This window comes from Acipenser ruthenus, chromosome 40 (assembly GCF_902713425.1).
Source record: "Acipenser ruthenus chromosome 40, fAciRut3.2 maternal haplotype, whole genome shotgun sequence".
NCBI lineage: Eukaryota > Metazoa > Chordata > Actinopteri > Acipenseriformes > Acipenseridae > Acipenser > Acipenser ruthenus.
This window is the reverse complement of record NC_081228.1, coordinates 7177794-7205293: the sequence shown is the minus strand read 5'-3', so window position 1 is coordinate 7205293 and position 27500 is coordinate 7177794. Positions and strand designations below refer to the sequence as shown.

General features: G+C 40.3%; 1 protein-coding gene across 2 annotated transcripts in view; it reads right to left on the bottom strand.

Moving 5' to 3' along the window:
* The window catches only part of dscaml1 (Down syndrome cell adhesion molecule like 1), a gene marked incomplete at its 5' end in the record, with an annotated part of 68633 nt that extends 43004 nt beyond the window's left edge, over positions 1 to 25629 (bottom strand). For both annotated transcript variants that reach the window (XM_059010180.1, XM_059010181.1), the window contains 5 exon segments: positions 38 to 108; positions 8464 to 8631; positions 10648 to 10776; positions 24533 to 24629; positions 25430 to 25629. In XM_059010180.1, the coding sequence (XP_058866163.1) occupies positions 38 to 108; positions 8464 to 8631; positions 10648 to 10776; positions 24533 to 24629; positions 25430 to 25629 (665 nt within the window).
* Between the last annotated feature and the right edge of the window lie 1871 nt (positions 25630 to 27500).

The following is a 27500-nucleotide window of genomic DNA, read 5'->3' as shown; positions in this document are numbered from 1 at the left end:
ATTTGAAAGTTTTAGAAAGTGAGCGATTGGTTCGTACCTTCCATGTGACCCGGATGCTCTGCGATGTCATTGGCTGGAGGATGACCTCCATGGGCGGGCCATCAGGAGCTGTGGTGGTGGTGGGAGGAGAGACAGAGTTACTGTGAGATTTGGACTGGGGCAAAATGTACTCAAAATCTACACAACTGGCCTTGTCTCTGTACACTGTGCTTGTATATTGTTAGCGCTGTCTGTCTCTGTACACTGTGCTTGTATATTGTGAGCGCTGGCTCTGTCTTTGTACACTGTGCTTGTATATTGTTAGCTCTGTCTGTCTCTGTACACTGTGCTTGTATATTGTGAGCGCTGGCTCTGTCTCTGTACACTGTGCTTGTGTATTGTGAGCGCTGTCTGTCTCTGTACACTGTGCTTGTATATTGTGAGCGCTGGCTCTGTCTCTGTACACTGTGCTTGTATATTGTGAGCGCTGTCTGTCTCTGTACACTGTGCTTGTATATTGTGAGCGCTGGCTCTGTCTCTGTACACTGTGCTTGTATATTGTGAGCGCTGTCTGTCTCTGTACACTGTGCTTGTATATTGTGAGCGCTGTCTGTCTCTGTACACTGTGCTTGTATATTGTGAGCGCTGGCTCTGTCTCTATACACTGTGCTTGTATATTGTGAGCGCTGTCTGTCTCTGTACACTGTGCTTGTATATTGTTAGCTCTGTCTGTCTCTGTACACTGTGCTTGTATATTGTTAGCTCTGTCTGTCTCTGTACACTGTGCTTGTATATTGTTAGCGCTGTCTGTCTCTGTACACTGTGCTTGTATATTGTGAGCGCTGTCTGTCTCTGTACACTGTGCTTGTATATTGTGAGCGCTGGCTCTGTCTCTGTACACTGTGCTTGTATATTGTTAGCGCTGTCTGTCTCTGTACACTGTGCTTGTATATTGTGAGTGCTGGCTCTGTCTCTGTACACTGTGCTTGTATATTGTTAGCTCTGTCTGTCTCTGTACACTGTGCTTGTATATTGTGAGCGCTGTCTGTCTCTGTACACTGTGCTTGTATATTGTGAGCGCTGGCTCTGTCTCTGTACACTGTGCTTGTATATTGTTAGCGCTGTCTGTCTCTGTACACTGTGCTTGTATATTGTTAGCTCTGTCTGTCTCTGTACACTGTGCTTGTATATTGTGAGCGCTGGCTCTGTCTCTGTACACTGTGCTTGTATATTGTTAGCGCTGGCTCTGTCTCTGTACACTGTGCTTGTATATTGTTAGCTCTGTCTGTCTCTGTACACTGTGCTTGTATATTGTGAGCGCTGGCTCTGTCTCTGTACACTGTGCTTGTATATTGTTAGCGCTGTCTGTCTCTGTACACTGTGCTTGTATATTGTGAGTTCTGTCTGTCTCTGTACACTGTGCTTGTATATTGTGAGCGCTGGCTCTGTCTCTGTACACTGTGCTTGTATATTGTTAGCGCTGGCTCTGTCTCTGTACACTGTGCTTGTATATTGTTAGCGCTGTCTGTCTCTGTACACTGTGCTTGTATATTGTGAGTGCTGTCTGTCTCTGTACACTGTGCTTGTGTATTGTTAGCGCTGTCTGTCTCTGTACACTGTGCTTGTATATTGTGAGTGCTGTCTGTCTCTGTACACTGTGCTTGTATATTGTGAGCGCTGGCTCTGTCTCTGTACACTGTGCTTGTGTATTGTGAGCGCTGTCTGTCTCTGTACACTGTGCTTGTATATTGTGAGCGCTGGCTCTGTCTCTGTACACTGTGCTTGTATATTGTGAGCGCTGTCTGTCTCTGTACACTGTGCTTGTATATTGTGAGTGCTGTCTGTCTCTGTACACTGTGCTTGTATATTGTGAGCGCTGGCTCTGTCTCTGTACACTGTGCTTGTATATTGTGAGCGCTGGCTCTGTCTCTGTACACTGTGCTTGTATATTGTGAGCGCTGTCTGTCTCTGTACACTGTGCTTGTATATTGTGAGCGCTGTCTGTCTCTGTACACTGTGCTTGTATATTGTGAGCGCTGGCTCTGTCTCTGTACACTGTGCTTGTGTATTGTGAGCGCTGTCTGTCTCTGTACACTGTGCTTGTATATTGTTAGCTCTGTCTGTCTCTGTACACGGTGCTTGTATATTGTGAGCGCTGGCTCTGTCTCTGTACACTGTGCTTGTATATTGTGAGCGCTGGCTCTGTCTCTGTACACTGTGCTTGTGTATTGTGAGCGCTGGCTCTGTCTCTGTACACTGTGCTTGTATATTGTGAGCGCTGGCTCTGTCTCTGTACACTGTGCTTGTGTATTGTGAGCGCTGGCTCTGTCTCTGTACACTGTGCTTGTATATTGTGAGCGCTGTCTGTCTCTGTACACTGTGCTTGTGTATTGTGAGTGCTGTCTGTCTCTGTACACTGTGCTTGTATATTGTGAGCGCTGTCTGTCTCTGTACACTGTGCTTGTATATTGTGAGCGCTGTCTGTCTCTGTACACTGTGCTTGTATATTGTGAGCGCTGTCTGTCTCTGTACACTGTGCTTGTATATTGTTAGCGCTGTCTGTCTCTGTACACTGTGCTTGTATATTGTGAGCGCTGTCTGTCTCTGTACACTGTGCTTGTATATTGTGAGCGCTGTCTGTCTCTGTACACTGTGCTTGTATATTGTGAGCGCTGTCTGTCTCTGTACACTGTGCTTGTATATTGTGAGCGCTGGCTCTGTCTCTGTACACTGTGCTTGTATATTGTGAGCGCTGGCTCTGTCTCTGTACACTGTGCTTGTATATTGTGAGCGCTGTCTGTCTCTGTACACTGTGCTTGTATATTGTTAGCTCTGTCTGTCTCTGTACACTGTGCTTGTATATTGTGAGCGCTGTCTGTCTCTGTACACTGTGCTTGTATATTGTTAGCGCTGGCTCTGTCTCTGTACACTGTGCTTGTATATTGTGAGCGCTGGCTCTGTCTCTGTACACTGTGCTTGTGTATTGTTAGCTCTGTCTGTCTCTGTACACTGTGCTTGTATATTGTGAGCGCTGGCTCTGTCTCTGTACACTGTGCTTGTGTATTGTGAGCGCTGGCTCTGTCTCTGTACACTGTGCTTGTATATTGTGAGCGCTGTCTGTCTCTGTACACTGTGCTTGTGTATTGTGAGTGCTGTCTGTCTCTGTACACTGTGCTTGTATATTGTGAGCGCTGTCTGTCTCTGTACACTGTGCTTGTATATTGTGAGCGCTGTCTGTCTCTGTACACTGTGCTTGTATATTGTGAGCGCTGTCTGTCTCTGTACACTGTGCTTGTATATTGTTAGCGCTGTCTGTCTCTGTACACTGTGCTTGTATATTGTGAGCGCTGTCTGTCTCTGTACACTGTGCTTGTATATTGTGAGCGCTGTCTGTCTCTGTACACTGTGCTTGTATATTGTGAGCGCTGTCTGTCTCTGTACACTGTGCTTGTATATTGTGAGCGCTGGCTCTGTCTCTGTACACTGTGCTTGTATATTGTGAGCGCTGGCTCTGTCTCTGTACACTGTGCTTGTATATTGTGAGCGCTGTCTGTCTCTGTACACTGTGCTTGTATATTGTTAGCTCTGTCTGTCTCTGTACACTGTGCTTGTATATTGTGAGCGCTGTCTGTCTCTGTACACTGTGCTTGTATATTGTTAGCGCTGGCTCTGTCTCTGTACACTGTGCTTGTATATTGTGAGCGCTGGCTCTGTCTCTGTACACTGTGCTTGTGTATTGTTAGCTCTGTCTGTCTCTGTACACTGTGCTTGTATATTGTTAGCTCTGTCTGTCTCTGTACACTGTGCTTGTGTATTGTTAGCTCTGTCTGTCTCTGTACACTGTGCTTGTATATTGTTAGCGCTGTCTCTGTCTCTGTACACTGTGCTTGTATATTGTTAGCGCTGTCTGTCTCTGTACACTGTGCTTGTATATTGTGAGCGCTGTCTGTCTCTGTACACTGTGCTTGTATATTGTGAGCGCTGTCTGTCTCTGTACACTGTGCTTGTATATTGTGAGCGCTGGCTCTGTCTCTGTACACTGTGCTTGTATATTGTGAGCGCTGGCTCTGTCTCTGTACACTGTGCTTGTATATTGTGAGCGCTGTCTGTCTCTGTACACTGTGCTTGTATATTGTTAGCTCTGTCTGTCTCTGTACACTGTGCTTGTATATTGTGAGCGCTGTCTGTCTCTGTACACTGTGCTTGTATATTGTTAGCGCTGTCTGTCTCTGTACACTGTGCTTGTATATTGTGAGCGCTGGCTCTGTCTCTGTACACTGTGCTTGTATATTGTTAGCTCTGTCTGTCTCTGTACACTGTGCTTGTATATTGTGAGCGCTGTCTGTCTCTGTACACTGTGCTTGTATATTGTTAGCGCTGTCTGTCTCTGTACACTGTGCTTGTATATTGTGAGCGCTGGCTCTGTCTCTGTACACTGTGCTTGTATATTGTTAGCGCTGTCTGTCTCTGTACACTGTGCTTGTATATTGTGAGCGCTGGCTCTGTCTCTGTACACTGTGCTTGTATATTGTTAGCTCTGTCTGTCTCTGTACACTGTGCTTGTATATTGTGAGCGCTGTCTGTCTCTGTACACTGTGCTTGTATATTGTGAGCGCTGTCTGTCTCTGTACACTGTGCTTGTATATTGTGAGCGCTGTCTGTCTCTGTACACTGTGCTTGTATATTGTGAGCGCTGTCTGTCTCTGTACACTGTGCTTGTATATTGTGAGCGCTGTCTGTCTCTGTACACTGTGCTTGTATATTGTTAGCGCTGTCTGTCTCTGTACACTGTGCTTGTATATTGTGAGCGCTGTCTGTCTCTGTACACTGTGCTTGTATATTGTGAGCGCTGTCTGTCTCTGTACACTGTGCTTGTATATTGTGAGCGCTGTCTGTCTCTGTACACTGTGCTTGTATATTGTGAGCGCTGGCTCTGTCTCTGTACACTGTGCTTGTATATTGTGAGCGCTGGCTCTGTCTCTGTACACTGTGCTTGTATATTGTGAGCGCTGTCTGTCTCTGTACACTGTGCTTGTATATTGTTAGCTCTGTCTGTCTCTGTACACTGTGCTTGTATATTGTGAGCGCTGTCTGTCTCTGTACACTGTGCTTGTATATTGTTAGCGCTGTCTGTCTCTGTACACTGTGCTTGTATATTGTGAGCGCTGGCTCTGTCTCTGTACACTGTGCTTGTATATTGTTAGCTCTGTCTGTCTCTGTACACTGTGCTTGTATATTGTGAGCGCTGGCTCTGTCTCTGTACACTGTGCTTGTATATTGTGAGCGCTGGCTCTGTCTCTGTACACTGTGCTTGTATATTGTGAGCGCTGGCTCTGTCTCTGTACACTGTGCTTGTATATTGTTAGCTCTGTCTGTCTCTGTACACTGTGCTTGTATATTGTTAGCGCTGGCTCTGTCTCTGTACACTGTGCTTGTATATTGTGAGCGCTGGCTCTGTCTCTGTACACTGTGCTTGTATATTGTGAGCGCTGGCTCTGTCTCTGTACACTGTGCTTGTATATTGTGAGCGCTGTCTGTCTCTGTACACTGTGCTTGTATATTGTGAGCGCTGGCTCTGTCTCTGTACACTGTGCTTGTATATTGTGAGCGCTGGCTCTGTCTCTGTACACTGTGCTTGTATATTGTGAGCGCTGGCTCTGTCTCTGTACACTGTGCTTGTATATTGTTAGCTCTGTCTGTCTCTGTACACTGTGCTTGTATATTGTTAGCGCTGGCTCTGTCTCTGTACACTGTGCTTGTATATTGTGAGCGCTGGCTCTGTCTCTGTACACTGTGCTTGTATATTGTGAGCGCTGGCTCTGTCTCTGTACACTGTGCTTGTATATTGTGAGCGCTGTCTGTCTCTGTACACTGTGCTTGTATATTGTGAGCGCTGGCTCTGTCTCTGTACACTGTGCTTGTATATTGTGAGCGCTGGCTCTGTCTCTGTACACTGTGCTTGTATATTGTGAGCGCTGGCCTTGTCTCTGTACACTGTGCTTGTATATTGTTAGCGCTGTCTGTCTCTGTACACTGTGCTTGTATATTGTGAGCCCTGGCTCTGTCTCTGTACACTGTGCTTGTATATTGTTAGCGCTGTCTGTCTCTGTACACTGTGCTTGTATATTGTGAGCGCTGTCTGTCTCTGTACACTGTGCTTGTATATTGTGAGCGCTGGCTCTGTCTCTGTACACTGTGCTTGTATATTGTGAGCGCTGTCTGTCTCTGTACACTGTGCTTGTATATTGTGAGCGCTGGCTCTGTCTCTGTACACTGTGCTTGTATATTGTTAGCTCTGTCTGTCTCTGTACACTGTGCTTGTGTATTGTTAGCTCTGTCTGTCTCTGTACACTGTGCTTGCATATTGTTAGCTCTGTCTGTCTCTGTACACTGTGCTTGTATATTGTGAGCGCTGGCTCTGTCTCTGTACACTGTGCTTGTATATTGTTAGCGCTGTCTGTCTCTGTACACTGTGCTTGTATATTGTGAGCGCTGTCTGTCTCTGTACACTGTGCTTGTATATTGTGAGCGCTGGCTCTGTCTCTGTACACTGTGCTTGTATATTGTTAGCTCTGTCTGTCTCTGTACACTGTGCTTGTGTATTGTTAGCTCTGTCTGTCTCTGTACACTGTGCTTGCATATTGTTAGCTCTGTCTGTCTCTGTACACTGTGCTTGTATATTGTGAGCGCTGGCTCTGTCTCTGTACACTGTGCTTGTATATTGTTAGCTCTGTCTGTCTCTGTACACTGTGCTTGTATATTGTGAGCGCTGGCTCTGTCTCTGTACACTGTGCTTGTATATTGTGAGCGCTGGCTCTGTCTCTGTACACTGTGCTTGTATATTGTTAGCGCTGTCTGTCTCTGTACACTGTGCTTGTGTATTGTGAGTGCTGTCTGTCTCTGTACACTGTGCTTGTATATTGTTAGCGCTGTCTGTCTCTGTACACTGTGCTTGTATATTGTTAGCTCTGTCTGGCTCTGTACACTGTGCTTGTATATTGTGAGCGCTGTCTGTCTCTGTACACTGTGCTTGTATATTGTGAGCGCTGGCTCTGTCTCTGTACACTGTGCTTGTATATTGTTAGCTCTGTCTGTCTCTGTACACTGTGCTTGTATATTGTTAGCTCTGTCTGTCTCTGTACACTGTGCTTGTATATTGTGAGCGCTGTCTGTCTCTGTACACTGTGCTTGTATATTGTTAGCGCTGTCTGTCTCTGTACACTGTGCTTGTGTATTGTGAGCGCTGGCTCTGTCTCTGTACACTGTGCTTGTATATTGTTAGCTCTGTCTGTCTCTGTACACTGTGCTTGTATATTGTGAGCGCTGGCTCTGTCTCTGTACACTGTGCTTGTATATTGTGAGCGCTGGCTCTGTCTCTGTACACTGTGCTTGTATATTGTTAGCGCTGTCTGTCTCTGTACACTGTGCTTGTATATTGTGAGCGCTGTCTGTCTCTGTACACTGTGCTTGTATATTGTGAGCGCTGGCTCTGTCTCTGTACACTGTGCTTGTATATTGTGAGCGCTGTCTGTCTCTGTACACTGGGCTTGTATATTGTTAGCGCTGGCTCTGTCTCTGTACACTGGGCTTGTATATTGTTAGCGCTGTCTGTCTCTGTACACTGTGCTTGTATATTGTTAGCTCTGTCTGTCTCTGTACACTGTGCTTGTATATTGTTAGCTCTGTCTGTCTCTGTACACTGTGCTTGTATATTGTGAGCGCTGTCTGTCTCTGTACACTGTGCTTGTATATTGTTAGCTCTGTCTGTCTCTGTACACTGTGCTTGTGTATTGTGAGTGCTGTCTGTCTCTGTACACTGTGCTTGTATATTGTGAGCGCTGTCTGTCTCTGTACACTGTGCTTGTATATTGTTAGCTCTGTCTGTCTCTGTACACTGTGCTTGTATATTGTTAGCTCTGTCTGTCTCTGTACACTGTGCTTGTATATTGTGAGCGCTGTCTGTCTCTGTACACTGTGCTTGTATATTGTTAGCTCTGTCTGTCTCTGTACACTGTGCTTGTATATTGTTAGCTCTGTCTGTCTCTGTACACTGTGCTTGTATATTGTTAGCGCTGTCTGTCTCTGTACACTGTGCTTGTATATTGTTAGCGCTGTCTGTCTCTGTACACTGTGCTTGTGTATTGTGAGTGCTGTCTGTCTCTGTACACTGTGCTTGTATATTGTGAGCGCTGGCTCTGTCTCTGTACACTGTGCTTGTATATTGTTAGCTCTGTCTGTCTCTGTACACTGTGCTTGTATATTGTTAGCGCTGTCTGTCTCTGTACACTGTGCTTGTATATTGTTAGCGCTGTCTGTCTCTGTACACTGTGCTTGTATATTGTGAGCGCTGTCTGTCTCTGTACACTGTGCTTGTGTATTGTGAGCGCTGGCTCTGTCTCTGTACACTGTGCTTGTATATTGTTAGCGCTGTCTGTCTCTGTACACTGTGCTTGTGTATTGTGAGCGCTGGCTCTGTCTCTGTACCTGCTTCCTCAGTGCTGATGGTGAGCTCCTTGCTGGCCTCACTGCGTCCGATCTTGTTGAAGGAGTACATGCGGATGCTGTAGACCCGTGCTGGGTGAAGCTCCACAATGTTCGCCTGGTTTATCGTGGGGGAAATGTTCCTTGTGGCGTGCTTGAAATCCCACGAGTCTGCAATCGAGAGTGAGAGAGAGTGTGAGGGAGGAGAGGTTGAGGGGGGTGGAGAGGTGGGAGAGGTGAGGAAAGATGAGGGGTGATGGAGACAGAGCAGAGAGAGAGCAGAGAGAGAGAGAGAAAGAGGAGAGGGATGGGGAGGGCGAGAGAGAAGGGAAAGCTGGGGAGGTAGTGTGGAGAGTGAGGGAGTTTGAGAGAGTGTGTGGGAGACTGGGAGTTTGAGGAAATGTGTGGGAGAGTGAGGGAGTGTGAGGTAGACTGAAGGACCATGTGGGAATGAGGGAGTGGGAGGGAGTGTGTGGGAGTGGGAGGGAGTGGGTGGGAGCATGTAGGAGTGTGTGAGAGCATGTTAGGGTGTGTTGGAGTGTGAGGGGGTGTGAGAGTGTGTTGGAGTGTGTTGGAGTGTGTAGGAGTGTGAGGGTGTGTGAGAGAGTGTTTTGGAGTGTGTGGGAGCGTGTAGGAGTGTGAGGGGCTGTGTAGGAGTGTGAGGGTGTGTGAGAGTGTGCTGGAGTGTGTTGGAGTGTGAGTGAGCATGTAGGAGTGTGTAGGAGTGTGTGGAAGCGTGTTAGAGTGTGTTGGTGTGTGAGGAGGTGTGTGGGAGTGTGTGGGAGGGTGTTAGAGTTTGTAGGAGTGTGTAGGAGCATGTTAGAGTGTGTTGGAGTGTGAGGGGGTGTGTGGGAGTGTGTGGGAGGGTGTTAGAGTGTGTAGGAGTGGGAGGGAGCATGTAGGAGTGTGTGGGAGTGTGTTAGAGTGTGTAGGAGTGTGAGGGGGTGTGTGGGAGGGTGTTAGAGTGTGTAGGAGTGTGTGAGAGTGTGTTAGAGTGTGTTGGAGTGTGAGGGGGTGTGTGGGAGTGTGTGGGAGGGTGTTAGAGTGTGTAGGAGTGTAAGGGAGCATGTAGGAGTGTGTGGGAGGGTGTTAGAGTTTGTAGGAGTGTGAGGGGGTGTGTGGGAGGGTGTTACAGTGTGTAGGAGTGGGAGGGAGCATGTAGGAGTGTGTGAGAGCGTGTTAGAGTGTGTTGGAGTGTGAGGGGGTGTGTGGGAGTGTGTGGGAGGGTGTTAGAGTGTGTAGGAGTGGGAGGGAGCATGTAGGAGTGTGTGAGAGTGTGTTAGAGTGTGTTGGAGTGTGAGGGGGTGTGTGGGAGGGTGTTAGAGTGTGTAGGAGTGGGAGGGAGCATGTAGGAGTGTGTGAGAGCGTGTTAGAGTGTGTTGGAGTGTGAGGGGGTGTGTGGGAGTGTGTGGGAGGGTGTTACAGTGTGTAGGAGTGGGAGGGAGCATGTAGGAGTGTGTGAGAGTGTGTTAGAGTGTGTTGGAGTGTGAGGGGGTGTGTGGGAGTGTGTGGGAGGGTGTTAGAATGTGTAGGAGTGTGAGGGAGCATGTAGGAGTGTGTGAGAGCGTGTTAGAGTGTGTTGGAGTGTGAGGGGGTGTGTGGGAGGGTGTTAGAGTGTGTAGGAGTGGGAGGGAGCATGTAGGAGTGTGTGAGAGCGTGTTAGAGTGTGTTGGAGTGTGAGGGGGTGTGTGGGAGTGTGTGGGAGGGTGTTAGAGTGTGTAGGAGTGTGAGGGAGCATGTAGGAGTGTGTGAGAGTGTGTTAGAGTGTGTTGGAGTGTGAGGGGGTGTGTGGGAGGGTGTTAGAGTGTGTAGGAGTGGGAGGGAGCATGTAGGAGTGTGTGAGAGCGTGTTAGAGTGTGTTGGAGTGTGAGGGGGTGTGTGGGAGGGTGTTAGAGTGTGTAGGAGTGGGAGGGAGCATGTAGGAGTGTGTGAGAGCGTGTTAGAGTGTGTTGGAGTGTGAGGGGGTGTGTGGGAGTGTGTGGGAGGGTGTTAGAGTGTGTAGGAGTGTGAGGGAGCATGTAGGAGTGTGTGAGAGTGTGTTAGAGTGTGTTGGAGTGTGAGGGTGTGTGTGGGAGGGTGTTAGAGTGTGTAGGAGTGGGAGGGAGCATGTAGGAGTGTGTGAGAGCGTGTTAGAGTGTGTTGGAGTGTGAGGGGGGGTGTGGGAGTGGGAGGGGTACAGCAGTGTACCTGACTTGTTCTTGTACTCAATGTCGAAGCTTGTGATAATGCTGTTCCCATCGAATCTCTGAGTCCAGCGCAGGTTCATGCTTCGAGCCTTCACCTCTCGCACCTCCAACTCGGGGGGGTCGGGGGGCTCTGTGGAGAGGGGGGATTAGAGGCCGTTTCAGATACCCCCATTTCATATTTGTTTGATACCTTGTTTATATTCACAGTGACTCAGATTCAGATTCGTTGCCTTGTTTATATTCAGATTCAGATTCGTTGTCTTGTTTATATTCAGATTCAGATTCGTTACCTTGTTTATATTCAGATTCAGATTCGTTGCCTTGTTTATATTCAGATTCAGATTCGTTGCCTTGTTTATATTCAGATTCAGATTCGTTGCCTTGTTTATATTCAGATTCAGATTCGTTACCTTGTTTATATTCAGATTCAGATTCGTTACCTTGTTTATATTCAGATTCAGATTCGTTGCCTTGTTTATATTCAGATTCAGATTCGTTACCTTGTTTATATTCAGATTCAGATTCGTTACCTTGTTTATATTCAGATTCAGATTCGTTGCCTTGTTTATATTCAGATTCAGATTCGTTGCCTTGTTTATATTCAGATTCAGATTCGTTACCTTGTTTATATTCAGATTCAGATTCGTTACCTTGTTTATATTCAGATTCAGATTCGTTGCCTTGTTTATATTCAGATTCAGATTCGTTGCCTTGTTTATATTCAGATTCAGATTCGTTGTCTTGTTTATATTCAGATTCAGATTCGTTGTCTTGTTTATATTCAGATTCAGATTCGTTACCTTGTTTATATTCAGATTCAGATTCGTTACCTTGTTTATATTCAGATTCAGATTCGTTACCTTGTTTATATTCAGATTCAGATTCGTTGCCTTGTTTATATTCAGATTCAGATTCGTTGCCTTGTTTATATTCAGATTCAGATTCGTTGCCTTGTTTATATTCAGATTCAGATTCGTTGCCTTGTTTATATTCAGATTCAGATTCGTTACCTTGTTTATATTCAGATTCAGATTCGTTGTCTTGTTTATATTCAGATTCAGATTCGTTACCTTGTTTATATTCAGATTCAGATTCGTTACCTTGTTTATATTCAGATTCAGATTCGTTGCCTTGTTTATATTCAGATTCAGATTCGTTACCTTGTTTATATTCAGATTCAGATTCGTTACCTTGTTTATATTCAGATTCAGATTCGTTACCTTGTTTATATTCAGATTCAGATTCGTTACCTTGTTTATATTCACAGTGACTCAGATTCAGATTCGTTACCTTGTTTATATTCAGATTCAGATTCGTTGCCTTGTTTATATTCAGATTCAGATTCGTTACCTTGTTTATATTCAGATTCAGATTCGTTACCTTGTTTATATTCAGATTCAGATTCGTTACCTTGTTTATATTCAGATTCAGATTCGTTACCTTGTTTATATTGAGATTCAGATTCGTTACCTTGTTTATATTCAGATTCAGATTCGTTACCTTGTTTATATTCAGATTCAGATTCGTTACCTTGTTTATATTCAGATTCAGATTCGTTACCTTGTTTATATTCACAGTGACTCAGATTCAGATTCGTTACCTTGTTTATATTGAGATTCAGATTCGTTGCCTTGTTTATATTCAGATTCAGATTCGTTACCTTGTTTATATTCAGATTCAGATTCGTTACCTTGTTTATATTGAGATTCAGATTCGTTGCCTTGTTTATATTCAGATTCAGATTCGTTACCTTGTTTATATTCAGATTCAGATTCGTTACCTTGTTTATATTCAGATTCAGATTCGTTGCCTTGTTTATATTCAGATTCAGATTCGTTACCTTGTTTATATTCAGATTCAGATTCGTTACCTTGTTTATATTCAGATTCAGATTCGTTGCCTTGTTTATATTCAGATTCAGATTCGTTGCCTTGTTTATATTCACAGTGACTCAGATTCAGATTCGTTGCCTTGTTTATATTCAGATTCAGATTCGTTGCCTTGTTTATATTCAGATTCAGATTCGTTGCCTTGTTTATATTCAGATTCAGATTCGTTGCCTTGTTTATATTCAGATTCAGATTCGTTGTCTTGTTTATATTCAGATTCAGATTCGTTGCCTTGTTTATATTCAGATTCAGATTCGTTGCCTTGTTTATATTCAGATTCAGATTCGTTGCCTTGTTTATATTCAGATTCAGATTCGTTGCCTTGTTTATATTCAGATTCAGATTCGTTACCTTGTTTATATTCAGATTCAGATTCGTTGCCTTGTTTATATTCAGATTCAGATTCGTTACCTTGTTTATATTCAGATTCAGATTCGTTGTCTTGTTTATATTCAGATTCAGATTCGTTACCTTGTTTATATTCAGATTCAGATTCGTTGTCTTGTTTATATTCAGATTCAGATTCGTTGTCTTGTTTATATTCAGATTCAGATTCGTTACCTTGTTTATATTCAGATTCAGATTCGTTACCTTGTTTATATTCAGATTCAGATTCGTTGTCTTGTTTATATTCAGATTCAGATTCGTTACCTTGTTTATATTCAGATTCAGATTCGTTGTCTTGTTTATATTCAGATTCAGATTCGTTACCTTGTTTATATTCAGATTCAGATTCGTTGCCTTGTTTATATTCAGATTCAGATTCGTTGCCTTGTTTATATTCAGATTCAGATTCGTTGTCTTGTTTATATTCAGATTCAGATTCGTTACCTTGTTTATATTCAGATTCAGATTCGTTGCCTTGTTTATATTCAGATTCAGATTCGTTGCCTTGTTTATATTCAGATTCAGATTCGTTGCCTTGTTTATATTCAGATTCAGATTCGTTGTCTTGTTTATATTCAGATTCAGATTCGTTACCTTGTTTATATTCAGATTCAGATTCGTTACCTTGTTTATATTCAGATTCAGATTCGTTACCTTGTTTATATTCAGATTCAGATTCGTTGTCTTGTTTATATTCACAGTGACTCAGATTCAGATTCGTTACCTTGTTTATATTCAGATTCAGATTCGTTGCCTTGTTTATATTCAGATTCAGATTCGTTACCTTGTTTATATTCAGATTCAGATTCGTTACCTTGTTTATATTCAGATTCAGATTCGTTACCTTGTTTATATTCAGATTCAGATTCGTTACCTTGTTTATATTCAGATTCAGATTCGTTGTCTTGTTTATATTCACAGTGACTCAGATTCAGATTCGTTGTCTTGTTTATATTCAGATTCAGATTCGTTACCTTGTTTATATTCAGATTCAGATTCATTGCCTTGTTTATATTCAGATTCAGATTCGTTGCCTTGTTTATATTCAGATTCAGATTCGTTGCCTTGTTTATATTCAGATTCAGATTCGTTGTCTTGTTTATATTCAGATTCAGATTCGTTGCCTTGTTTATATTCAGATTCAGATTCGTTGCCTTGTTTATATTCAGATTCAGATTCGTTGCCTTGTTTATATTCAGATTCAGATTCGTTGCCTTGTTTATATTCAGATTCAGATTCGTTACCTTGTTTATATTCAGATTCAGATTCGTTGTCTTGTTTATATTCAGATTCAGATTCGTTACCTTGTTTATATTCAGATTCAGATTCGTTGCCTTGTTTATATTCAGATTCAGATTCGTTGTCTTGTTTATATTCAGATTCAGATTCGTTACCTTGTTTATATTCAGATTCAGATTCGTTGTCTTGTTTATATTCACAGTGACTCAGATTCAGATTCGTTACCTTGTTTATATTCAGATTCAGATTCGTTGCCTTGTTTATATTCAGATTCAGATTCGTTACCTTGTTTATATTCAGATTCAGATTCGTTACCTTGTTTATATTCAGATTCAGATTCGTTGCCTTGTTTATATTCAGATTCAGATTCGTTGTCTTGTTTATATTCAGATTCAGATTCGTTGCCTTGTTTATATTCAGATTCAGATTCGTTGCCTTGTTTATATTCAGATTCAGATTCGTTGTCTTGTTTATATTCAGATTCAGATTCGTTACCTTGTTTATATTCAGATTCAGATTCGTTACCTTGTTTATATTCAGATTCAGATTCGTTGTCTTGTTTATATTCAGATTCAGATTCGTTACCTTGTTTATATTCAGATTCAGATTCGTTACCTTGTTTATATTCAGATTCAGATTCGTTACCTTGTTTATATTCAGATTCAGATTCGTTACCTTGTTTATATTCAGATTCAGATTCGTTGCCTTGTTTATATTCAGATTCAGATTCGTTACCTTGTTTATATTCAGATTCAGATTCGTTGTCTTGTTTATATTCAGATTCAGATTCGTTACCTTGTTTATATTCAGATTCAGATTCGTTGCCTTGTTTATATTCAGATTCAGATTCGTTACCTTGTTTATATTGAGATTCAGATTCGTTGCCTTGTTTATATTCAGATTCAGATTCGTTGTCTTGTTTATATTCAGATTCAGATTCGTTACCTTGTTTATATTCAGATTCAGATTCGTTGCCTTGTTTATATTCAGATTCAGATTCGTTGTCTTGTTTATATTCAGATTCAGATTCGTTACCTTGTTTATATTCAGATTCAGATTCGTTGCCTTGTTTATATTCAGATTCAGATTCGTTGCCTTGTTTATATTCACAGTGACTCAGATTCAGATTCGTTGTCTTGTTTATATTCAGATTCAGATTCGTTACCTTGTTTATATTCAGATTCAGATTCATTGCCTTGTTTATATTCAGATTCAGATTCGTTGCCTTGTTTATATTCAGATTCAGATTCGTTGCCTTGTTTATATTCAGATTCAGATTCGTTGTCTTGTTTATATTCAGATTCAGATTCGTTGCCTTGTTTATATTCAGATTCAGATTCGTTGTCTTGTTTATATTCAGATTCAGATTCGTTACCTTGTTTATATTCAGATTCAGATTCGTTGTCTTGTTTATATTCAGATTCAGATTCGTTGCCTTGTTTATATTCAGATTCAGATTCGTTGTCTTGTTTATATTCAGATTCAGATTCGTTACCTTGTTTATATTCAGATTCAGATTCGTTGTCTTGTTTATATTCAGATTCAGATTCGTTACCTTGTTTATATTCAGATTCAGATTCGTTGCCTTGTTTATATTCAGATTCAGATTCGTTGCCTTGTTTATATTCAGATTCAGATTCGTTGCCTTGTTTATATTCAGATTCAGATTCGTTGTCTTGTTTATATTCAGATTCAGATTCGTTACCTTGTTTATATTCAGATTCAGATTCGTTGTCTTGTTTATATTCAGATTCAGATTCGTTACCTTGTTTATATTCAGATTCAGATTCGTTGTCTTGTTTATATTCAGATTCAGATTCGTTGTCTTGTTTATATTCAGATTCAGATTCGTTACCTTGTTTATATTCAGATTCAGATTCGTTGTCTTGTTTATATTCACAGTGACTCAGATTCAGATTCGTTACCTTGTTTATATTCAGATTCAGATTCGTTACCTTGTTTATATTCAGATTCAGATTCGTTACCTTGTTTATATTCAGATTCAGATTCGTTGTCTTGTTTATATTCAGATTCAGATTCGTTACCTTGTTTATATTCAGATTCAGATTCGTTACCTTGTTTATATTCAGATTCAGATTCGTTGTCTTGTTTATATTCAGATTCAGATTCGTTACCTTGTTTATATTCAGATTCAGATTCATTGCCTTGTTTATATTCAGATTCAGATTCGTTGCCTTGTTTATATTCAGATTCAGATTCGTTGCCTTGTTTATATTCAGATTCAGATTCGTTACCTTGTTTATATTCAGATTCAGATTCGTTGCCTTGTTTATATTCAGATTCAGATTCGTTACCTTGTTTATATTCAGATTCAGATTCGTTACCTTGTTTATATTGAGATTCAGATTCGTTGCCTTGTTTATATTGAGATTCAGATTCGTTGCCTTGTTTATATTCAGATTCAGATTCGTTGCCTTGTTTATATTCAGATTCAGATTCGTTACCTTGTTTATATTCAGATTCAGATTCGTTACCTTGTTTATATTCAGATTCAGATTCGTTACCTTGTTTATATTGAGATTCAGATTCGTTGCCTTGTTTATATTGAGATTCAGATTCGTTGCCTTGTTTATATTCAGATTCAGATTCGTTACCTTGTTTATATTCAGATTCAGATTCGTTGCCTTGTTTATATTCAGATTCAGATTCGTTACCTTGTTTATATTCAGATTCAGATTCGTTACCTTGTTTATATTGAGATTCAGATTCGTTGCCTTGTTTATATTGAGATTCAGATTCGTTGCCTTGTTTATATTCAGATTCAGATTCGTTACCTTGTTTATATTCAGATTCAGATTCAGATTCGTTGTCTTGTTTATATTCAGATTCAGATTCGTTACCTTGTTTATATTCAGATTCAGATTCGTTGCCTTGTTTATATTCAGATTCAGATTCGTTGCCTTGTTTATATTCAGATTCAGATTCGTTGTCTTGTTTATATTCAGATTCAGATTCGTTACCTTGTTTATATTCAGATTCAGATTCGTTGCCTTGTTTATATTCAGATTCAGATTCGTTGTCTTGTTTATATTCAGATTCAGATTCGTTGTCTTGTTTATATTCAGATTCAGATTCGTTGTCTTGTTTATATTGAGATTCAGATTCGTTGCCTTGTTTATATTCAGATTCAGATTCGTTGCCTTGTTTATATTCAGATTCAGATTCGTTACCTTGTTTATATTGAGATTCAGATTCGTTGTCTTGTTTATATTGAGATTCAGATTCGTTGCCTTGTTTATATTCAGATTCAGATTCGTTGCCTTGTTTATATTCAGATTCAGATTCGTTACCTTGTTTATATTGAGATTCAGATTCGTTGTCTTGTTTATATTCAGATTCAGATTCGTTGCCTTGTTTATATTCAGATTCAGATTCGTTGCCTTGTTTATATTCAGATTCAGATTCGTTGCCTTGTTTATATTCAGATTCAGATTCGTTGCCTTGTTTATATTCAGATTCAGATTCGTTGTCTTGTTTATATTCAGATTCAGATTCGTTGCCTTGTTTATATTCAGATTCAGATTCGTTGCCTTGTTTATATTCAGATTCAGATTCGTTACCTTGTTTATATTCAGATTCAGATTCGTTACCTTGTTTATATTCAGATTCAGATTCGTTGCCTTGTTTATATTCAGATTCAGATTCGTTACCTTGTTTATATTCAGATTCAGATTCGTTACCTTGTTTATATTCAGATTCAGATTCGTTACCTTGTTTATATTCAGATTCAGATTCGTTGCCTTGTTTATATTCAGATTCAGATTCGTTGCCTTGTTTATATTCAGATTCAGATTCGTTGCCTTGTTTATATTCAGATTCAGATTCGTTACCTTGTTTATATTCAGATTCAGATTCGTTACCTTGTTTATATTCAGATTCAGATTCGTTACCTTGTTTATATTCAGATTCAGATTCGTTACCTTGTTTATATTCAGATTCAGATTCGTTGCCTTGTTTATATTCAGATTCAGATTCGTTGCCTTGTTTATATTCAGATTCAGATTCGTTGTCTTGTTTATATTCAGATTCAGATTCGTTGCCTTGTTTATATTCAGATTCAGATTCGTTGCCTTGTTTATATTCAGATTCAGATTCGTTACCTTGTTTATATTCAGATTCAGATTCGTTACCTTGTTTATATTCAGATTCAGATTCGTTGCCTTGTTTATATTCAGATTCAGATTCGTTGCCTTGTTTATATTCAGATTCAGATTCGTTGCCTTGTTTATATTCAGATTCAGATTCGTTGCCTTGTTTATATTCAGATTCAGATTCGTTGTCTTGTTTATATTCAGATTCAGATTCGTTGCCTTGTTTATATTCAGATTCAGATTCGTTGCCTTGTTTATATTCAGATTCAGATTCGTTACCTTGTTTATATTCAGATTCAGATTCGTTACCTTGTTTATATTCAGATTCAGATTCGTTACCTTGTTTATATTCAGATTCAGATTCGTTACCTTGTTTATATTCAGATTCAGATTCGTTACCTTGTTTATATTCAGATTCAGATTCGTTACCTTGTTTATATTCAGATTCAGATTCGTTACCTTGTTTATATTCAGATTCAGATTCGTTGCCTTGTTTATATTCAGATTCAGATTCGTTACCTTGTTTATATTCAGATTCAGATTCGTTACCTTGTTTATATTCAGATTCAGATTCGTTGTCTTGTTTATATTCAGATTCAGATTCGTTACCTTGTTTATATTCAGATTCAGATTCGTTGCCTTGTTTATATTCAGATTCAGATTCGTTACCTTGTTTATATTCAGATTCAGATTCGTTGCCTTGTTTATATTCACAGTGACTCAGATTCAGATTCGTTGTCTTGTTTATATTCAGATTCAGATTCGTTGTCTTGTTTATATTCAGATTCAGATTCGTTGTCTTGTTTATATTCAGATTCAGATTCGTTGCCTTGTTTATATTGAGATTCAGATTTGTTGCCTTGTTTATATTCAGATTCAGATTCGTTACCTTGTTTATATTCAGATTCAGATTCGTTACCTTGTTTATATTCAGATTCAGATTCGTTGTCTTGTTTATATTCAGATTCAGATTCGTTGCCTTGTTTATATTCACAGTGACTCAGATTCAGATTCGTTGCCTTGTTTATATTCAGATTCAGATTCGTTGCCTTGTTTATATTCAGATTCAGATTCGTTGCCTTGTTTATATTCAGATTCAGATTCGTTGTCTTGTTTATATTCAGATTCAGATTCGTTGCCTTGTTTATATTCAGATTCAGATTCGTTACCTTGTTTATATTCAGATTCAGATTCGTTGCCTTGTTTATATTCAGATTCAGATTCGTTGTCTTGTTTATATTCAGATTCAGATTCGTTGCCTTGTTTATATTCAGATTCAGATTCGTTACCTTGTTTATATTCAGATTCAGATTCGTTGCCTTGTTTATATTCAGATTCAGATTCGTTGCCTTGTTTATATTCAGATTCAGATTCGTTGCCTTGTTTATATTCAGATTCAGATTCGTTACCTTGTTTATATTCAGATTCAGATTCGTTGTCTTGTTTATATTCAGATTCAGATTCGTTGTCTTGTTTATATTCAGATTCAGATTCGTTGTCTTGTTTATATTCAGATTCAGATTCGTTACCTTGTTTATATTCAGATTCAGATTCGTTACCTTGTTTATATTCAGATTCAGATTCGTTACCTTGTTTATATTCAGATTCAGATTCGTTACCTTGTTTATATTCAGATTCAGATTCGTTACCTTGTTTATATTCAGATTCAGATTCGTTGCCTTGTTTATATTCAGATTCAGATTCGTTACCTTGTTTATATTCAGATTCAGATTCGTTACCTTGTTTATATTCAGATTCAGATTCGTTACCTTGTTTATATTCAGATTCAGATTCGTTGCCTTGTTTATATTCACAGTGACTCAGATTCAGATTCGTTGTCTTGTTTATATTCAGATTCAGATTCGTTGCCTTGTTTATATTCACAGTGACTCAGATTCAGATTCGTTGCCTTGTTTATATTCAGATTCAGATTCGTTACCTTGTTTATATTCAGATTCAGATTCGTTACCTTGTTTATATTCAGATTCAGATTCGTTACCTTGTTTATATTCAGATTCAGATTCGTTGTCTTGTTTATATTCAGATTCAGATTCGTTACCTTGTTTATATTCAGATTCAGATTCGTTGCCTTGTTTATATTCAGATTCAGATTCGTTGTCTTGTTTATATTCAGATTCAGATTCGTTGCCTTGTTTATATTCAGATTCAGATTCGTTACCTTGTTTATATTCAGATTCAGATTCGTTACCTTGTTTATATTCAGATTCAGATTCGTTGCCTTGTTTATATTCAGATTCAGATTCGTTACCTTGTTTATATTCAGATTCAGATTCGTTACCTTGTTTATATTCAGATTCAGATTCGTTGCCTTGTTTATATTCAGATTCAGATTCGTTGCCTTGTTTATATTCAGATTCAGATTCGTTACCTTGTTTATATTCAGATTCAGATTCGTTACCTTGTTTATATTCAGATTCAGATTCGTTGTCTTGTTTATATTCAGATTCAGATTCGTTGCCTTGTTTATATTCACAGTGACTCAGATTCAGATTCGTTGCCTTGTTTATATTCAGATTCAGATTCGTTGCCTTGTTTATATTCAGATTCAGATTCGTTGCCTTGTTTATATTCAGATTCAGATTCGTTACCTTGTTTATATTCACAGTGACTCAGATTCAGATTCGTTGCCTTGTTTATATTCAGATTCAGATTCGTTACCTTGTTTATATTCAGATTCAGATTCGTTGTCTTGTTTATATTCAGATTCAGATTCGTTACCTTGTTTATATTCAGATTCAGATTCGTTACCTTGTTTATATTCAGATTCAGATTCGTTGTCTTGTTTATATTCAGATTCAGATTCGTTACCTTGTTTATATTCAGATTCAGATTCGTTACCTTGTTTATATTCAGATTCAGATTCGTTGTCTTGTTTATATTCAGATTCAGATTCGTTACCTTGTTTATATTCAGATTCAGATTCGTTACCTTGTTTATATTCAGATTCAGATTCGTTACCTTGTTTATATTGAGATTCAGATTCGTTGCCTTGTTTATATTCAGATTCAGATTCGTTGTCTTGTTTATATTCAGATTCAGATTCGTTACCTTGTTTATATTCAGATTCAGATTCGTTACCTTGTTTATATTCAGATTCAGATTCGTTGTCTTGTTTATATTCAGATTCAGATTCGTTACCTTGTTTATATTCAGATTCAGATTCGTTACCTTGTTTATATTCAGATTCAGATTCGTTACCTTGTTTATATTGAGATTCAGATTCGTTGCCTTGTTTATATTCAGATTCAGATTCGTTGCCTTGTTTATATTCAGATTCAGATTCGTTGCCTTGTTTATATTCAGATTCAGATTCGTTGCCTTGTTTATATTCAGATTCAGATTCGTTACCTTGTTTATATTCAGATTCAGATTCGTTACCTTGTTTATATTCAGATTCAGATTCGTTGTCTTGTTTATATTCAGATTCAGATTCGTTGCCTTGTTTATATTCAGATTCAGATTCGTTACCTTGTTTATATTCAGATTCAGATTCGTTGCCTTGTTTATATTCAGATTCAGATTCGTTGCCTTGTTTATATTCAGATTCAGATTCGTTACCTTGTTTATATTCAGATTCAGATTCGTTGCCTTGTTTATATTCACAGTGACTCAGATTCAGATTCGTTGTCTTGTTTATATTCAGATTCAGATTCGTTGCCTTGTTTATATTCACAGTGACTCAGATTCAGATTCGTTGCCTTGTTTATATTCAGATTCAGATTCGTTACCTTGTTTATATTCAGATTCAGATTCGTTACCTTGTTTATATTCAGATTCAGATTCGTTACCTTGTTTATATTCAGATTCAGATTCGTTGCCTTGTTTATATTCAGATTCAGATTCGTTGCCTTGTTTATATTCAGATTCAGATTCGTTACCTTGTTTATATTCAGATTCAGATTCGTTACCTTGTTTATATTCAGATTCAGATTCGTTGCCTTGTTTATATTCAGATTCAGATTCGTTACCTTGTTTATATTCAGATTCAGATTCGTTGTCTTGTTTATATTCAGATTCAGATTCGTTACCTTGTTTATATTCAGATTCAGATTCGTTGCCTTGTTTATATTCAGATTCAGATTCGTTGCCTTGTTTATATTCAGATTCAGATTCGTTACCTTGTTTATATTCAGATTCAGATTCGTTACCTTGTTTATATTCAGATTCAGATTCGTTGTCTTGTTTATATTCAGATTCAGATTCGTTGCCTTGTTTATATTCAGATTCAGATTCGTTACCTTGTTTATATTCAGATTCAGATTCGTTGCCTTGTTTATATTCAGATTCAGATTCGTTGCCTTGTTTATATTCAGATTCAGATTCGTTACCTTGTTTATATTCAGATTCAGATTCGTTGCCTTGTTTATATTCAGATTCAGATTCGTTACCTTGTTTATATTCAGATTCAGATTCGTTACCTTGTTTATATTCAGATTCAGATTCGTTACCTTGTTTATATTCAGATTCAGATTCGTTGCCTTGTTTATATTCAGATTCAGATTCGTTGCCTTGTTTATATTCAGATTCAGATTCGTTACCTTGTTTATATTCAGATTCAGATTCGTTGCCTTGTTTATATTCAGATTCAGATTCGTTGCCTTGTTTATATTCAGATTCAGATTCGTTACCTTGTTTATATTCAGATTCAGATTCGTTACCTTGTTTATATTCAGATTCAGATTCGTTACCTTGTTTATATTCAGATTCAGATTCGTTGTCTTGTTTATATTCAGATTCAGATTCGTTACCTTGTTTATATTCAGATTCAGATTCGTTGTCTTGTTTATATTCAGATTCAGATTCGTTGTCTTGTTTATATTCAGATTCAGATTCGTTACCTTGTTTATATTCAGATTCAGATTCGTTACCTTGTTTATATTCAGATTCAGATTCGTTACCTTGTTTATATTCAGATTCAGATTCGTTACCTTGTTTATATTCAGATTCAGATTCGTTACCTTGTTTATATTCAGATTCAGATTCGTTACCTTGTTTATATTCAGATTCAGATTCGTTGCCTTGTTTATATTCAGATTCAGATTCGTTGTCTTGTTTATATTCAGATTCAGATTCGTTACCTTGTTTATATTCAGATTCAGATTCGTTGCCTTGTTTATATTCAGATTCAGATTCGTTACCTTGTTTATATTCAGATTCAGATTCGTTACCTTGTTTATATTCAGATTCAGATTCGTTGCCTTGTTTATATTCAGATTCAGATTCGTTACCTTGTTTATATTCAGATTCAGATTCGTTACCTTGTTTATATTCAGATTCAGATTCGTTGCCTTGTTTATATTCAGATTCAGATTCGTTACCTTGTTTATATTCAGATTCAGATTCGTTGCCTTGTTTATATTCAGATTCAGATTCGTTGCCTTGTTTATATTCAGATTCAGATTCGTTGCCTTGTTTATATTCACAGTGACTCAGATTCAGATTCGTTGTCTTGTTTATATTCAGATTCAGATTCGTTGCCTTGTTTATATTCAGATTCAGATTCGTTGCCTTGTTTATATTCAGATTCAGATTCGTTGCCTTGTTTATATTCACAGTGACTCAGATTCAGATTCGTTGTCTTGTTTATATTCAGATTCAGATTCGTTACCTTGTTTATATTCAGATTCAGATTCGTTGTCTTGTTTATATTCAGATTCAGATTTGTTGCCTTGTTTATATTCAGATTCAGATTCGTTACCTTGTTTATATTCAGATTCAGATTCGTTACCTTGTTTATATTCAGATTCAGATTCGTTGCCTTGTTTATATTCAGATTCAGATTCGTTGTCTTGTTTATATTCAGATTCAGATTCGTTGCCTTGTTTATATTCAGATTCAGATTCGTTGCCTTGTTTATATTCAGATTCAGATTCGTTACCTTGTTTATATTCAGATTCAGATTCGTTACCTTGTTTATATTCAGATTCAGATTCGTTACCTTGTTTATATTCAGATTCAGATTCGTTGCCTTGTTTATATTCAGATTCAGATTCGTTACCTTGTTTATATTCAGATTCAGATTCGTTACCTTGTTTATATTCAGATTCAGATTCGTTACCTTGTTTATATTCAGATTCAGATTCGTTACCTTGTTTATATTCAGATTCAGATTCGTTGCCTTGTTTATATTCAGATTCAGATTCGTTACCTTGTTTATATTCAGATTCAGATTCGTTGCCTTGTTTATATTCAGATTCAGATTCGTTACCTTGTTTATATTCAGATTCAGATTCGTTACCTTGCACGGTGAGCTGAATCAGGCCCCGGTTCTCTCCGTACGAGTTGATGGCGTGACATGAGAAGATCACAGAGTCGCCACGGTCTGCTGGCTTCAGCTGTGAGGGGAGGAGGAAAGTGTGTCAGAGAAACATCTTCAGCACCGCAAATCACTGTCTCTCCCAGTCCCTCTCAGTCTCTCCCAGTCCCCTCCAGTCCCTCTCAGTCTCTCCCTGTCCCTCTCAGTCTCTCCCTGTCCCTCTCAATCTCTCCCAGTCCCTCTCAGTCTCTCCCAGTCCCCTCCAGTCCCTCCCACTCCCTCCCTGTCCCTCTCAGTCTCTCTCTGTCCCTCTCAGTCTCTCTCAGTCTCTCCCAGTCCCTTCTCAGTCCCTCCCACTCCCTCCCTGTCCCTCCCAGTCTCTCCGAGTCTCTCCTTGTCCCTCTCAGTCTCTCCCAGTCCCCTCCAGTCCCTCCCACTCCCTCCCTGTGCCTCGCAGTCTCTCCCTGTCCCTCTCAGTCTCTCCCTGTCCCTCTCAGTCTCTCCCAGGCCCCCCCTGTCCCTCTCAGTATCTCCCAGTCCCTCCCTGTCCCTCTCAGTCTCTCCCAGGCCCTCCCTGTCCCTCTCAGTCTCTCCCAGTCCCTCCCTGTCCCTCTCAGTCTCTCCCAGTCCCTCCCTGTCCCTCTCAGTCTCTCCCTGGCCCTCAGTCCCTCCCTGTCCCTCTCAGTCTCTCCCAGGCCCTCAGTCCCTCCCTGTCCCTCCCTGTCCCTCTCAGTCTCTCCCAGTCCCTCCCTGTCCCTCTCAGTCTCTCCCAGGCCCTCAGTCCCTCCCTGTCCCTCCCTATCCCTCTCAGTCCCTCCCAGTCCCTCTCAGTCTCTCCCAGGCCCTCCCTGTTCCTCTCAGTCTCTCCCAGGCCCTCACCTTGAGTGTGGAGATGACCTCGTCCCCACTGTCCTTGGTGGCGATGGCGTAGCGTGCGTTCCGGTCGGGGTCGATGACGGTGTCAGCCTTCTCCCAGCGGATGATGATGGGTCGCTCTCCGCGCGCCGTGCAGTTCAGCTCCTTGCTCTGCCCCTTGATGGCGATCGTGGTGTTGGGGTGCGAGGTGATCATGGCAGGGACTGCAGAGGAAGAGGGCAGATTAATACAGACATGATAGAAGGTAATACACAGCTGACTGTCTCTTATAGAAGGTAATACACAGCTGACTCTGTCTCTTATAGAAGGTAATACGCAGCTGACTCTGTCTCTTATAGAAGGTAATACACAGCTGACTCTGTCTCTTATAGAAGGTAATACACAGCTGACTCTGTCTCTTATAGAAGGTAATACGCAGCTGACTCTGTCTCTTATAGAAGGTAATACACAGCTGACTCTGTCTCTTATAGAAGGTAATACACAGCTGACTCTGTCTCTTATAGAAGGTAATACACAGCTGACTGTCTCTTATAGAAGGTAATACACAGCTGACTCTGTCTCTTATAGAAGGTAATACGCAGCTGACTCTGTCTCTTATAGAAGGTAATACACAGCTGACTCTGTCTCTTATAGAAGGTAATACGCAGCTGACTCTGTCTCTTATAGAAGGTAATACACAGCTGACTCTGTCTCTTATAGAAGGTAATACACAGCTGACTCTGTCTCTTATAGAAGGTAATACGCAGCTGACTCTGTCTCTTATAGAAGGTAATACACAGCTGACTCTGTCTCTTATAGAAGGTAATACACAGCTGACTCTGTCTCTTATAGAAGGTAATACACAGCTGACTGTCTCTTATAGAAGTAATACACAGCTGACTGTCTCTTATAGAAGGTAATACACAGCTGACTCTGTCTCTTATAGAAGGTAATACACAGCTGACTCTGTCTCTTATAGAAGGTAATACACAGCTGACTCTGTCTCTTATAGAAGGTAATACACAGCTGACTCTGTCTCTTATAGAAGGTAATACACAGCTGACTCTGTCTCTTATAGAAGGTAATACACAGCTGACTCTGTCTCTTATAGAAGGTAATACGCAGCTGACTCTGTCTCTTATAGAAGGTAATATTATATTATATTAATATTATATGTCTCTTATATAAGACAGGGTCAGCTGTACATATTAATTTGTTATAAAATGTGACCATAGTAAAAGCATAGTGAATAGGTAAGCATTATAAAGCAAACCAGGGTAAACTATGTTAATTGCAGAGTATAACCATGTGAAAAGCATGGGGGAAAACTGCAAAAGGACCATGCAGATTTACTGTGGGGAAGTTGTCTGAGGGAGGGGTATGTATGATGATGTAATCGTTGTTGAAGGATAGTTCTTGAACTGCTGCACTGGATGAGTCAGGAGCTGAACTTATCAAACACCCCTGAACACAGAGACCTCCCAGCCAGCCCTCCCCTCCCCTCCGCTCCTCCAGCCCCTCCCTCCACTCCTCTCTCCTCCACCCCTCCCCTCCTCCACCCCCCCCTCTCTTCTCCTCTCCACCCCTCCTCTCCTCCCCACCCTCTCTGCTCCTCTCCTCTCCACCCCTCCTCTCTGCTCCTCTCCTCCACCCCTCCCCTCCGCTCCTCCACCCCCTCCTCTCTTCTCCTCTCCACCCCTCCTCTCCTCTCCTCTCCTCTCCTCCCCTCTCCTCTCCACCCCTCCTCTCTGCTCCTCCCCTCTCCATCTCTCCTCTCTGCTCCTCTCCTCTCTTCTCCACCCCTCCTCTCTGCCTCTCCTCTCCTCTCCACCCCTCCTCTCTGCTCCTCTCCTCTCTTCTCTACCCTTCCTCTCTGCTCCTCTCCTCTCCACCCCTCCTCTCTGCTCCTCTCCTCTCTTCTCTACCCTTCCTCTCTGCTCCTCTCCTCTCCACCCCGCCTCTCTTCTCCTCTCCTCTCCTCTCTACCCCTCCTCTCTGCTCCTCTCCTCTCTTCTCCACCCCTCCTCTCTGCTCCTCTCCTCTCTTCTCCACCCCTCCTCTCTGCTCCTCTCCTCTCCTCCCCTCCTCTCTGCTC